General features: G+C 35.6%; 1 protein-coding gene across 1 annotated transcript in view; it reads right to left on the reverse strand.

The window, feature by feature from the left end:
• Nucleotides 1–4,890, reverse strand: part of NEO1 (neogenin 1) — a 170,299-nt gene extending 165,409 nt beyond the window's left edge. Inside the window, exons 1-2 of the mRNA XM_008575170.1 lie at nt 4,839–4,890; nt 2,273–2,590 (exon numbers count right to left, since the gene is read on the reverse strand). Of these exons, the coding sequence (XP_008573392.1) occupies nt 2,273–2,590; nt 4,839–4,890 (370 nt within the window). The remainder of the gene's footprint in view (nt 1–2,272; nt 2,591–4,838) is intronic.
• Between the last annotated feature and the right edge of the window lie 9,514 nt (nt 4,891–14,404).

Raw genomic sequence — 14,404 nt, forward strand, 5'->3', positions numbered from 1 at the left:
TAGGGATGGCCGGTTCGCTCACTGGCTGAGCTTGGTGCTGACAACACCAAGCCAAGGGTTACGATCCCCTTACCGGTCATCTTTTATTTAAAAAAAAAAAAAGAAATGTGTACCATATGATCCAGCAATTCCAATTCTAGTAATCTATTCTACAGAAATAAAGATTTGCAAATGGTAGTTCACAACAGTATTGCCTATAATATCCAACAATTTTAATCCATGTAATTGTTCATCAAAAAGGAAATCTTTAAATAAATCACAGTATGTCTATACAATGGATACTATGCAACTATTTAAAAGAACATCTATTTATCCCATAGCTTAGATACGACTTCCTGATACCCAGGCCAAGAGTGGGTTAAATAACTCTCCTATAGAAATCTGTCTGCAGTCACCATAGAATGTATCACCTTGTATTAAAACTGCCTGCTTACTTAGATACCAGGTGGAAAAAATGCTTCCTGAAGGATGTGAAAGCTAAGAGGAAGGACGGGAATACCCAGTGGAGGAAAAGATGGAGCAGGACAGAATTAATAGGCAGCGAGGAAGCCATGAGCAAAGGCCAGAAGGCAGACAATAAATGTGAAAGGGAACTCCAAACACTCAATACTGCCTGCCAGTGCTTAAACTGTGGTAAAGGAGATGAGGGTGGTGATAGGCGGAGGGGGGCAGGGGCAAAGTCAGGGTGGAATGTTAAGAAATGAGGCCGGAGAAGTGGGGGCAGCTCAGAAAAGGAATTTTGAGGACTGCTATTAAAGAGTGTAGATATCAACTTGACAGTGTTACTGGAGAACAACCCAAAGGAAAGGAGTGCTCTGACCACACTGTGGAGACTGGATTGGAGGAGGGGAAAAATGAGGCGGCAGATAAACAGTTAGAAGGTGGTGGAGGAAGATGAGAGGAGAAAGTAGGAAGCAGAATTCACTGGATTTGGTGATGGAATGTGGGAGACAGCTAAGAGTAAGAAGTCACGGATAAAGCCCAGATAAGAGGTATTTAAGAGCATAAATGATAAACAGAAGATGACCTAAATGACACAGCAGAAAAAGTCATTACAATAATTTATTAAACATGTTGGAGAAAACCTGGCAAACAGATTTTAAGAAAAAGAAAAAGAATGGGCAGGCCCCGTGGCTCACTCGGGAGAGAGTGGCGCTGATAGTGCCAAAGCCACGGGTTCGGATCCCATATAGGGATAGCCGGTGAGCTCACTGGCTGAGTGTGGTACAGACGACATCGAGCCAAGGGTTGCGATCCCTTTACCGGCCAAAAAAGAAAAGAAAAAGAAAAGCAATATTGCCAAAAGGACCACTTTTTTTTCTTCTTCTTTTATTTTTCCATCCTCAATCTGTGATTGAGGAATAATTACAGTGGCTTTATGTCATACCCAAATTCAACTTTGAGTATTTGGCCCCAAAGAGAAGATCTACCGTGCTCTGGATAGATGAGCATGAGGGAGCATGAGATGGGAAACCACTACCCTGGAGTGGGAATTGGATGCGAGACTTCCATCTCAGTGAGATTCCTTCTGTTCCCTCATGTCAGCATTTCTCCAAGGTGACAGTAAATATAGGAATTAGAAGATAATATCATTTTTATGACCCTTCAGCAAACTACTTCATCTGGTACTCAAATGAAGAAAACACTATCTCAACAATGCCACTGTTGACTACAAAACACACATGACTTATTTAGGAACCAGATGTTACTCTTCTACATCCTTAATTTTTCTTAAACTTACCATCGTTCTTCAAATAAGGATACTCTGAAAGGGAGTGAATGCTCCTCTCTTTCTGACTTTCTGCTCTCCACCTTAATATATATACTCTACAGATTTTTAAATAGTTAATCTAATTAAATGTAATTTCCTTGGTTAAAGTATAAAGAAACCAGGATTCTGGCTTTATTCCAAGTTTTACAAAACCATACAAAATAGTTATATTGGGTAAGATAAAATTTAGCCACCAAGGGGCTCGATTTTCTTATACAATTTCCTGTGCCATTTGCAAATTAAAAAGAAAAAAAGAACAGCTGAGTACTTCTGATAGTAACTTGAAGCCATCAGACAAGTGGAAAAGTACTATAGTTTACTCCTTACAGCACTGAGCAAAACTTAGCATAGTCCCATACACATAGTATATGTACAATAGATATCTGTTAAATATTTGTTTTTAACAATTACATAAAAACTCTAGGATAGTACTACTTTTATCAAGATTTATCCTTTATAAAAAAAATTTAAAATGCAAATAAATCACTTAACAAAACTTACCTGCTACTGTGAGCTTGGCTGTTCTACTGACAATAGTTCCAAGACTCTCAACAGTGGCCACACACTGATAATAACCTTCATCAGGCTTATTGTGTTTGGAATGCACCACATTGCTGATAAATAAAGATCCATCTGGGAGAAGCTGGCGTCGATCATCTGATACTAAGTTTAAAAAAGTTCCGTCTTTTTTCCATTCAATTTTTGGAGAAGGCTCAGAATATGCTGAACAGTTTAATATAACGGAAGAGCCTCTAACTGAGAGCGTATCCACTGGCTCCACCAGAAAATAAAATGGAGTGAATGTTCGAACGCTGGCTCCTACAAGAATAAAAACAACAGAATTAAGCATAACTTTCTTCTATTTGTGTATGAAAATACAACATGTCCAAAAATTATTCCTAAATGATTATTACCAAGGTCAAGGGTTTGGATCCCCATACCAGCTACCAAAAAGAAAAGAAAAAGATTATGCTCTTTGGATATGATACATAAATATAGTCATCTCACTATGAATGTCTAATAAATAAAATTTACTTATACTAGGAAGCCAAAATTGGACCCATTAAGAAGAACATTAGGGAAAAAAACCTTTCTACCTGAGATAAGTAAACCTTGTTAGATGTTATGAATACCTAGCAAAAGTTTTATTTCAAACCGTACAATGGGACTTATAGATACTTAAAATTACCATATTCAAATTGAAATTTTCCACAGAATATAAAGGAGGCAGAAAATTGAAATGATTCTTTGTTAATAAGGTATCTTTTTGTTTACTGGCTTTATATTCCTTTTATAAATTCACTACATACATTTTGTACATTTTTCCAGTGGATTACTCGTCCTATTTACTTAAAAAGCAATCTTTGGGTATAGCTACAATGTTTTGCAAATCTTCTTTTTTCCACTTGACTACGATTTTTGTTATAAGAAAAATAAATTTTAAACTACATAAAATTAAATCTGTTACACTTAGGTCGTCTTTATCCCAATATTATAAAAATCTTCAGCCTTGTTTTGTTCTATTACTTTTGTGGTTTCGTTTTCTACATTTAATCTTCATCTAGAATTCATTCTGATATAAAGAGCACAAAAGGGATCTGCTTAATTTTTAAGTCCCTGACCAGTTCTTTGAACACAGGAAGAACAAAATTTAAAGAACACATTTTCTATAAACCTTATATTCTCAGCCAGAGAAAGCTTTCCAACTTAAAGCTTTACCTCTTTTCTTCTGGAAAATTACTAATCAAATCCCTTGTAAACTACTCAATTGTAAACAGGTTTCTTCACAAAAACAATCAGAGAAGCCTTGTTCAACAAATGAAACTAAAATTGTTCTTCAAATATGTCTACACAGCTCTTTATTTATAATTTATTTACATTATGAATTTAAGATGACACTAATTCTACATTATATAATGAATGACAATGACTGGCTCCAAATAAATATGAAACACATTAGCAGAAGAAAGGATAAAGTATTCAATTGTTTTAAAAGTTTTCCAACACTCAAATGATAAGCAAATTCAATTCCAATCAGACTAATTACCTTTTCCCAAACACCACAAGGGGGTGTTAGAAAGTTTCAGGTCTCCATCCCTATTTGATGACTATGAAATTCACCTTTCAAGTTTTAAAACTCTTGAAAATAAGCTTAGAAATTTTTCAAAAGTAACATGCAGTTAATTTATTACGATTAAAATTTCCATATTGCATTAATTTACTGAAACTGAGTAAAATAAGTCAAACTATAAACAAAAGAAAGGTACGAAACAATAGCTAACCTAAGAGAAATTACTTTTATAACTTTCCTGTATTATGCATTAAATCTTTATCATATCACCTGAATTTAAACAACTCAGGAACTCAAAAGACAAATGTCTTATTAGATTGGTAGTCAAAATATGCAAAGTAACAATTTAAAATATTTTATTACAGATATTAATAAAACAAGTACATTTTATTTAAAAATAGGACAAAATTTTTGCCATTTTAAGAAAAATCAAAAAAATTACACCAATTTAAATGTTTTACAGTTTAACATTGTCTTGCTTTTGATTTTATTTCATTTAAAAAAATCTATACCCATATTCAGTTAAATAGGACAAAATTTTTGCCATTTTAAGAAAAATCAAAAAAATTACACCAATTTAAATGTTTAACAGTTTAACATTGTCTTGCTTTTGATTTTATTTCATTTAAAAAAATCTATACCCATATTCAGTTAAAAAAAAAGCATACATATTCAAAAACTTTTAAAAAAATTATACTCATAGGAAAGTTTACAAAAGCCTTTGAAAAATCAAAGCACTTCAAAATTTTACAAAAAAAAAATTCTCTCTGTATTTCTTAGAATACAGCATTACTTAAATATTTATGTATATCATTTTGTATTTTACTCCCTCAGTAGGAGGGCAGTAATCTAAGATATCCTCCCTTCCCTTAGAACCCCTCAAAGGCTTGCTGCTGCCTTTTTCATAAAAACCTAAAGAAACTCCTTAAAAGTGAGCTTCCAGGTCAACACTGTGTGAGCTAGCCTCTGCCCATCTCCAGCTACCCCCTTACCCACCATCTCTCTCCTCCCAGTCCCTCACAGCTTCTGCCCTCTTTGCACAAGCCATTCCCACTGCCACCCATCTCCAGTCACCTCCTGATCTTCCTTCAAGATCAGCTTAAAGAACACTTGCTCAGAAATGTTATCTGTCTCTGGTACCCAGGCAAGAGTAGTTCACCCTATTTTATTCAAGCATGGCATATACTCTACCTACAGGCACTTTAAATGTTCTTAATCTTTAAATATTTATAATAATTTGTGGGTCAAGATAAATATACTCCCAAATTTTCTTGGCTCCTGGTGCCCTTATTTTCTCAGTAATTTTTTTCACAACTTCCCTAGGCCAAAAGAAATACCTAACGGTCCCATTTATTAATAGGTTCAAACAAATGAATAAGGATTTATGTTCTAATAAGTTAATGCCCTTTTGAAAACATAATATACAAACTGAAAAAAATTATATTTTTATTTCATGTTAAAATAACCACAATTAATTATTATGGGTTGTGTGCACCTATTGGGCATCGCACAAATACTCAAACTTAGGAATTAGATTGGATACTACCCCCTACATTTCCTGTCCCACACTGATTTTTGCACAGTACTTGCTTTTTACTATAGCAACCAACAAATCCCAAATTTACAAAGATAATCATAGCAATGAGATGAAGGGAGCACAAGCAAAATGCTGAAACTATGATCTTGAGCTAGAAGTTCACACAGTGTCCAATAGATGTCACTGTGTTTCCCTAAAAAGTCTGAAAAACTCCTGGGAGTTCTCTGAGATGCCTTGGGGTAGTACAGCTTGGGAACTGTATGCTTAAGATCTATCTTTCTACACTGTGTTTAATTCACCATATTCCCAGTACCCACTTAGCGCAGAGGATGGTATCAATCTTTATATAACCAGACAACTTCTAAAAATTTCCACTGGTCAAAGTATTAAAGAGACCACATGTTCCATTCAATACTAGCCAATTAGTATCACTCTCTTCCAAGCTAAGACTTAATAATACACAGGGTTTCTGTAAATTCAGACAAGTTTTTAAAAAGTTATAGAGAAGAGTAAAACAAAGCCAAGAAGATAAATAATTTTGTAGAACAAAGTAAAGGGACTCCACTCATCAGTTATTAGTATCTGTAAAGCTACATAATTATTAAGCCACTGTGGCTCTTGAGCGGGGGATAAAAACAGGCTACACAGTCCTCAGACAGGGCTTATGCATATTTAGAAACTTAATACACAATAGAGATGACACTATAAATCAACTAGGGGAAAGGATGGACTACTCAATAAATGTTACTAGGACAACTGGTTATCCATCTGGGGAAAAAATGAGATACTTACCCCACAACACGTAATAATAATGATCACTTATGCACTTCTATGTACCAGACACTGTTCTAAATATTTTCTATATATTAACCACTCATTGAAGCTTCTCCACTATCTTATAAGATAGGAACTAGTATCATTCCTGTTTTAGAAAGGAAACTGAAGCACAGAAATGGTAAGTAACTTGTCTAAGGTCACTCAGGTAGTAAATAAGAGAACCAGATTCTGTGATCTTACTCACTGTACTACAATGCTACTCAATATGTATACAAAAATGCATTCCAGACCTATGAAAAAAATGTAAGTAATAAAGATCTTAGAAGAAATTTTAGGGAAATACAAGGATAACCCTGGAGTTGTGCGATCTTTTAAATCAAAATAGGAAGCCTCAAAGCTAGAAAAGAAAAGATAGACATGCATTGTATTTTTTTAATAAAACAACTTTTTATGGCAAAATACTGCAGCAATAGACAAACAATGGACTGCGGGGGTGGAATTGTGTCACATATAACAGATAAAGAATTTAAAAGTTTAAACCACTCAAAAGAAAAAAAGGGTGAGGCTGTGTTCCAATAAAACTTTATTTACAAAAATAGGCAGCCGGATGGATTTGATCCATTGACTGTAGTCTGCTGATCCCTGCCTTAGAATGTTATCCAGCAAAAAATGAGGGAGCTGTTTCAGCTGATCTAGAATAATTTCTGTGAAAAATGAATAATGCAGCCAAATGTAATTTATGTTATTTCATGTGTATATGATTATATGAGCATTGAGAAAGGTAGGAAAGTACCTAACAGGCTGTTTCCACTGGTTAGTGGGAGGGAAAGGGTAGGAGAAGATGTGGGGGGATAAAAATCACCAGGCGTATATAAAATAGCTTCATGAGAAAAATCAGCTTGTATGTATTATCCACTTATAAATATTATACATATATATGTGGTAGATGTGGGTGTAGGTTCACACTTGTGAATACCTAAGGGGATTTTTTTTTTTTAAATCACCAAAGTGAGGACTATCTCAGGGATTTCAGTGAATTTTTATTTTTTTTCTTTCACCTTTGGTATTATCTAAATATTTTATGTAAAATAGTATTGTTTAAGTAGAAATTAAGCTATTTTCATTAATAAATTCATAGACAGTCTGCACAGGAGGGAAACATTATGAAAATCTGGGGTATATTCATATACTAAGATTGAAAGATTGTCAAGATATATATGTCATTAAATTTTAAAAATATTTAAGTTTCAAAATAATATAGTATGGCCCCACTCATTTTAAAATATATGGATATATGTATAGACGTGTGTGTGCCCCTGTTTAAATGCAAATACATAGGGGAAAGTCTAGAAGAATAAACACTGAACAGTTAACAGTGTTTTCTCCTGGGGAGAGCAGTGGGAATGAACTGCTGATGAAGAGCATGTAGGGAGAATGCTTTTTACTCCATGTATTTCCATATTGCTACTTTTTTTTTTCTTAATATGAATTGCTGTGTATCTTTTGGTCATCTTTTTTCTTCAGTAACAAAAATCTTTTTGTTGCTGGTGGTGAACAATCCCTTGCTGAGAACAGAGGATTATTTTAAAAAATATCCACCACCATTTTCTGTAAAAGCTTTTTGTCACAGTAGGATTATCAGACACTCACTCCTTAGCTGACTTTGTATAAAAACTGTCCTATACTTCTCACCAGGATCCTGATCCCCCATCCACTTAAGTTTGCTTAATTTTCATTTATGATGGCCAGAGTCACTGGACAAATATTTGGAAAGAGGTTTAATGATCTTGTCTGATATGTTGTACATTCCCAAGTCTCTGCAAATTTCTCACTTCTTAATGTAATAGCTCTCACTTCTTGATAGACTATTCGTCACTTTTTGATAGAATACTTCACACTTCTTGATAGAATTCCATCTTGTGAAAGGAAAATATCCACAGGGAACTTCAGTTGTAAACCCTCTCCCACTCCACCCCCGAATATCAACAAACCATATCACTCACTGGCACACCTTAATTGTGTGGCTAGTAATAATTCTAAATTTTATTATACCCAGAGTAAAAAATTAACATATGATATGAATGCTGGCAGAAATAAAATGAAATCTTTCTATCCTGTTGCCCAAAAGGGTTCAAAGTTTAATAGTAGCAGAAATGCAGGGAAGAAGGATAAGCAAGCATTTTTATACACCTACAAATGTAGCGTTCTGTATAATGTTCTTCATCATAAGAAAATTATCTCTTCAGTATAAGCTAAGACCTATCTGTGTTCTTCACAGCAATTATCTTTCTGCCTGTTGGGTTTTTTTTTTTTTTTTTTTTTTTTTTGAGGTCTATCACTTCCACTAGCAGGCAGGCTACACAATAAGAGAGTATTAAAATGACCCCTGGTTTGCCACTGCTATTTGCACCTTGATTTTTGTTCATTGTTTTACCCTTTTTCAGGATCCTACTGGTAGGAAAGGTGGCTGAGCAAAGATGGAATAAAGCATTAGTGATTTTTAGTGACTTTACATAACATCAAACTTCCATTATTTTTTCTAAGATCAGTCTCAGTCTCAGAAATTTTAAATTCGGATGTTTTAAAATCTGTCCTTTCTAAAAATGTTTTAAAATCACTCTTTAAGGTGTCATAAATAAAGTTAATATTTTATATAGCTTCCACATGATCTGCAAGAAGACCAGGTGAAATTTGATAACCTGCAAACAATACCACCAATGTTCTCAACAGTTATCTGGAAATTCTCCAAAACAATTCTTAGAAAAAGTACATTAATAATAGCATCAGTCAACATACCAACAATCTTAGCAATATTTCTACTTCAGCTCAAAATGGGAGGAAATTTGAATTGGTTATTTTTCATTCTTCTAGACGAAAAAAATGTAAGAACTTTCACATTAATTATAGAATTTTCATAAAAACATCTTATAAGCAACTTTTTAATATTAGTGGTCTTCTAGCCACTAATATTACTATATAAATGATGTCATTACTATATAAATGATGTCATATTTTTCTACCATGGACAATGATACTTTACTTGTATTGAAAATTACCAAAATGTTTTATCACAGTAAATTGTCAAATTATTTTTAAATGGAACACCCTTTTGTAATTTTCTGCAGTTATTTTAACCTAATACAAAAATGGATAGTCCTCTAATTTTTCCGAATCTTCTGCAGTTATTTTGACCAAATATAAAAATGGACCATCAACTAATTTGGAACACATTCTTTTTTGGTTTTTGTCCTTTTTGAGACCGGCGGCACCGCACTCCGCCAGTGAGCGCACCGGTCATCCTTATATAGGATCTGAACCCAGGCGGGAGCACTGCTGCGCTCCCAGCGCCGCACTCTCCCGAGTGCGCCACGGGCTCGGCCCATGGAACACATTCTAAATTACTCTGAACTGAATAGAACTACACTTATGAATATTCAAGATCCCTTTACTTCGTATGCTAATCCATTTTACCTTACTGCTACAATTATTTTTGGGGCTTTTTTGGGAGAGAGGTATTTGTTTTACAAAGAGAAAGGCAACAATCCAGTATACTGTAACATATCAATCTTTTGTGATCTTTTCTGCTTTTTTTCAATCATAATGATAAATCTTTCATTAACTCATTGCCATTTGCAGAGGTGTTGGGTTTTCCCATTCATTTCAATGAATATGGTAACAAGAGAAAAGAACACTTGAAATTAAAATCTTTCATTAACTCATTGCCATTTGCAGAGGTGTTGGGTTTTCCCATTCATTTCAATGAATACGGTAACAAGAGAAAAGAACACTTGAAATTAAAACTGTCTGGAAAATCTAGTTCATCTTATTGGTTTATAAAGTCACCACAGATGAGTTTGTAAAGCAAGGGACTGAGGACAAAAACGGCAAGACATAAAACAGAAGTCAAGAGAACCAAGATCTAGTACTAGCTTCCCTAACAAAATACAAGGACATTTCTTTTTTTTCTTCCTTTTTGTCTCTTTTTTACTGACCGGTAACAGGATCGCAACCCTCGGTGTTGCGTCCACACCGCGCTCAGCCAGTGAGCGGGAACCGGTCTCCACATGGGATCCGAACCCTCGGCGGGAGTGCCGCCAAGCTCCCAAGCGGCGCACTCTCCAGTGCACCACCAGGCCGGCCCGACAAGGACATTTCTAAGACAATGGGATTTGTGAGACAAAGTCTAAAGGCATAATAGCAATAGTTAACATTTATTGAATATTTATTATGTGCCAGGCACTGTTGTAGTGCTTCACCTGTATTAATCCTTTCAATCCTACATCCCTAGTGAAAAGAATTAATATTATCCCCATTTTAAAATGAGAAAACTAAGCCACAAAGACAGTAAATAATTTGCCCAAAGTCATCAAGTTAGCTGGTAGAGAAGGCAAGATGTGAACCAAGTTAGTATGGTTCCCCTGTGCCCAAGACTGTAAACAGTAGATCTGCACTATCCAATATGGATAGCAATATGTGAAATGTGGCTATTGAGAATTTGAAATGCAGTTAATCTAAATTAAGATTTGCTTTAAGTAGTATAAAATACACACAAAGTTTAGAAGACAGCACACACACACACAAAAGAATGTAAAGTATCTCATTAAAAATTTTTATACTGATTACATGTTAAAATACTCTGGATATATTCATCTAAATAAAATATATATTGAAATTAATTCCACCTGCTTTTTACTTTTCTAGTGTGGTATCTAGAAAATTCTAAATTACATATTTGGCTTGTACTATATTTCTATTGGACAGTGCAGCACTGACCATATTACTCTTCATTAATATGCTTTAAAACAATCAAGTTCGGGCCGGCCCGGTGGCGCACTGCTACAGTGCGCTGCTTGGGAAGCGCGGCGGCGCTCCCGCCAAGGGTTCGGATCCCACATACAGACCGGCCGCTCACTGGCTGAGCGAGGAGTGGGGGCAACACCGAGGGTTGCGATCCCGTAGCCGGTCCTGGTCCGGTACGGGCACAACACTGAGGGTTGCGATACGTTGCCGGTCATGAAAAAAGACAAAAAAAAGACANTCTTTCATTAACTCATTGCCATTTGCAGAGGTGTTGGGTTTTCCCATTCATTTCAATGAATATGGTAACAAGAGAAAAGAACACTTGAAATTAAAACTGGAAAATCTAGTTCATCTTATTGGTTTATAAAGTCACCACAGATGAGTTTGTAAAGCAAGGGACTGAGGACAAAAACGGCAAGACATAAAACAGAAGTCAAGAGAACCAAGATCTAGTACTAGCTTCCCTAACAAAATACAAGGACATTTCTTTTTTTTCTTCCTTTTTGTCTCTTTTTTACTGACCGGTAACAGGATCGCAACCCTCGGTGTTGCGTCCACACCGCGCTCAGCCAGTGAGCGGGAACCGGTCTCCACATGGGATCCGAACCCTCGGCGGGAGTGCCGCCAAGCTCCCAAGCGGCGCACTCTCCAGTGCACCACCAGGCCGGCCCGACAAGGACATTTCTAAGACAATGGGATTTGTGAGACAAAGTCTAAAGGCATAATAGCAATAGTTAACATTTATTGAATATTTATTATGTGCCAGGCACTGTTGTAGTGCTTCACCTGTATTAATCCTTTCAATCCTACATCCCTAGTGAAAAGAATTAATATTATCCCCATTTTAAAATGAGAAAACTAAGCCACAAAGACAGTAAATAATTTGCCCAAAGTCATCAAGTTAGCTGGTAGAGAAGGCAAGATGTGAACCAAGTTAGTATGGTTCCCCTGTGCCCAAGACTGTAAACAGTAGATCTGCACTATCCAATATGGATAGCAATATGTGAAATGTGGCTATTGAGAATTTGAAATGCAGTTAATCTAAATTAAGATTTGCTTTAAGTAGTATAAAATACACACAAAGTTTAGAAGACAGCACACACACACACAAAAGAATGTAAAGTATCTCATTAAAAATTTTTATACTGATTACATGTTAAAATACTCTGGATATATTCATCTAAATAAAATATATATTGAAATTAATTCCACCTGCTTTTTACTTTTCTAGTGTGGTATCTAGAAAATTCTAAATTACATATTTGGCTTGTACTATATTTCTATTGGACAGTGCAGCACTGACCATATTACTCTTCATTAATATGCTTTAAAACAATCAAGTTCGGGCCGGCCCGGTGGCGCACTGCTACAGTGCGCTGCTTGGGAAGCGCGGCGGCGCTCCCGCCAAGGGTTCGGATCCCACATACAGACCGGCCGCTCACTGGCTGAGCGAGGAGTGGGGGCAACACCGAGGGTTGCGATCCCGTAGCCGGTCCTGGTCCGGTACGGGCACAACACTGAGGGTTGCGATACGTTGCCGGTCATGAAAAAAGACAAAAAAAAGACAAAAATAAATAAATAAATAAATAAAACAATCAAGTTCTCTAAAGAAACAAACAATTGTATTATTTCTGCAAACAGTAAAAGATTAATATGAGTGGTGACGGTAGGTGTGAGGGATCAAAGCAAAGCTCTTTCATGCCAAATATAAATAACCAATCTGCCAACTAAACAGTAAAATTACAGGATTTTTCAACAACTACTAGCACCCTCTCTTTAATACCTACTCAGAAATGTCTATTTAAAAATTGAACTTTTTAGGGCCGGCCCGGTGGCGCACTGGAGAGTGTGCCGCTTGGGAGCGTGGTGGCGCTCCCACCGAGGGTTCGGATCCCATGTGGAGACTGGTTCCCGCTCACTGGCTGAGTGCGGTGCGGGCGCAACACGGATGGTTGCGATCCCGTTGCCAGTCCCCGGTACGGGCGCGACACCGAGGGTTGCGATCCTGTTACCGGTCAGTAAAAAAGACAAAAAGGAAAAAAAAAATGAACTTTTTAGAAACTTTTAATTAAAAGTTGCAGTAATAAATGATACATTATTGATGATGCTCAAACCACTTGATGGAAGGTTGCTAGAGAAAGGACAGCCACACAACTTAAGTGTCATCCACAAATTACTTATTAATTACAAAGGGGGAAATGTACCTTCACAATGGACAGATGAGGAAGTCACAATCTTAACTAAGTGACCAAAGTCAGTTTAACCAGTAGTGGTACAAGCTGGCACCGTATACATCCTCATGGGACGTAATAAGAAGCATGAAGTATTCCTGCCAAAAGTTGTCTAACCTAAATCTAAGCATGAAGGAATAATTACACAAATATAGAATGTGATACATTCTATAAGACAACTGCCCTGGATTTAAAAAAAAAGTCATGAAAAACAAACAAGGGCAAGAGGATTGTTCTAGATGAAAAGAGACAAATGAAACAAAAGCAAATGTAATGAGTGAATTATTAGGTCCTGGGCTACAAAAAACATTTGGTAAATATATGGGTGATGTTAAATTCCGCATATATTAGATATTATTGAATTCATTTTTAATTTTCTTAGATGTGACTAATGGTATTCTTTATAGGAGAATGTCTTTATTCCTAGATACTTTTGCAATATTCAAACACTGAGAGAAAACACTGCATTGGGTTGTAGATTGTCTGAGCAATTAAAACCAGAAACTATGCAATGCAGCAAATGCTCTTAGGCATAAAGACTCAAGAAAATTTAATATCCTCACCCAGAAACATTATAATTTATAGAAAAATAATTCCTTTGGCCTAACTGAAACAGTGAACATTTGTTTGTTTGTTTTTTTTCAAGGATTTGTTGATCCTTTAAAGCTCCCCCATATCATTCCAGTATATTTCTTTTTTGCTTAAGTTTTTCATGTTTGCCATAAAAAATTTAATTGATATTCTGGGTATTTAAGATTTTAAAATAGGCTTAGTATCACATTTTTATATAATTAAAGATTTAGAAATTAATGAAGTGACACAGCATTTTAAGAAAGCGTTCCAAATCTTCTGCCTATTTCAGAGAGCTTAACCTACTATCAAATCTATTTTAGCTATTTGAGGAGAAACTTTTCCAATTTTAGGATCTAGGTCTTGACCTTTATAAAGGACAATGAATGTAACATATCCTTTCTTAATAAGAACATAGTTTATTCTACTATGCTGTAATTCAGCCCTATTATTCAATTTCTCTAATTCTGAAGTTAGCCAGTACTTCTCACTGTTATTTCTAAAGTGTTTCCTCTATCAGCCCTTGATTACCACATCTTTGTTCAGGGAAACTAGAAAAAATAAACTAAAAATTAGGTAGATTAAAGGCTCTAAACAATATCCTAATTTCCACAGATCACTAGGTTCAAAAACGTATATTACGTTTT

This window comes from Galeopterus variegatus, unplaced genomic scaffold (assembly GCF_000696425.1).
Source record: "Galeopterus variegatus unplaced genomic scaffold, G_variegatus-3.0.2 Scaffold1149, whole genome shotgun sequence".
Lineage (NCBI taxonomy): Eukaryota > Metazoa > Chordata > Mammalia > Dermoptera > Cynocephalidae > Galeopterus > Galeopterus variegatus.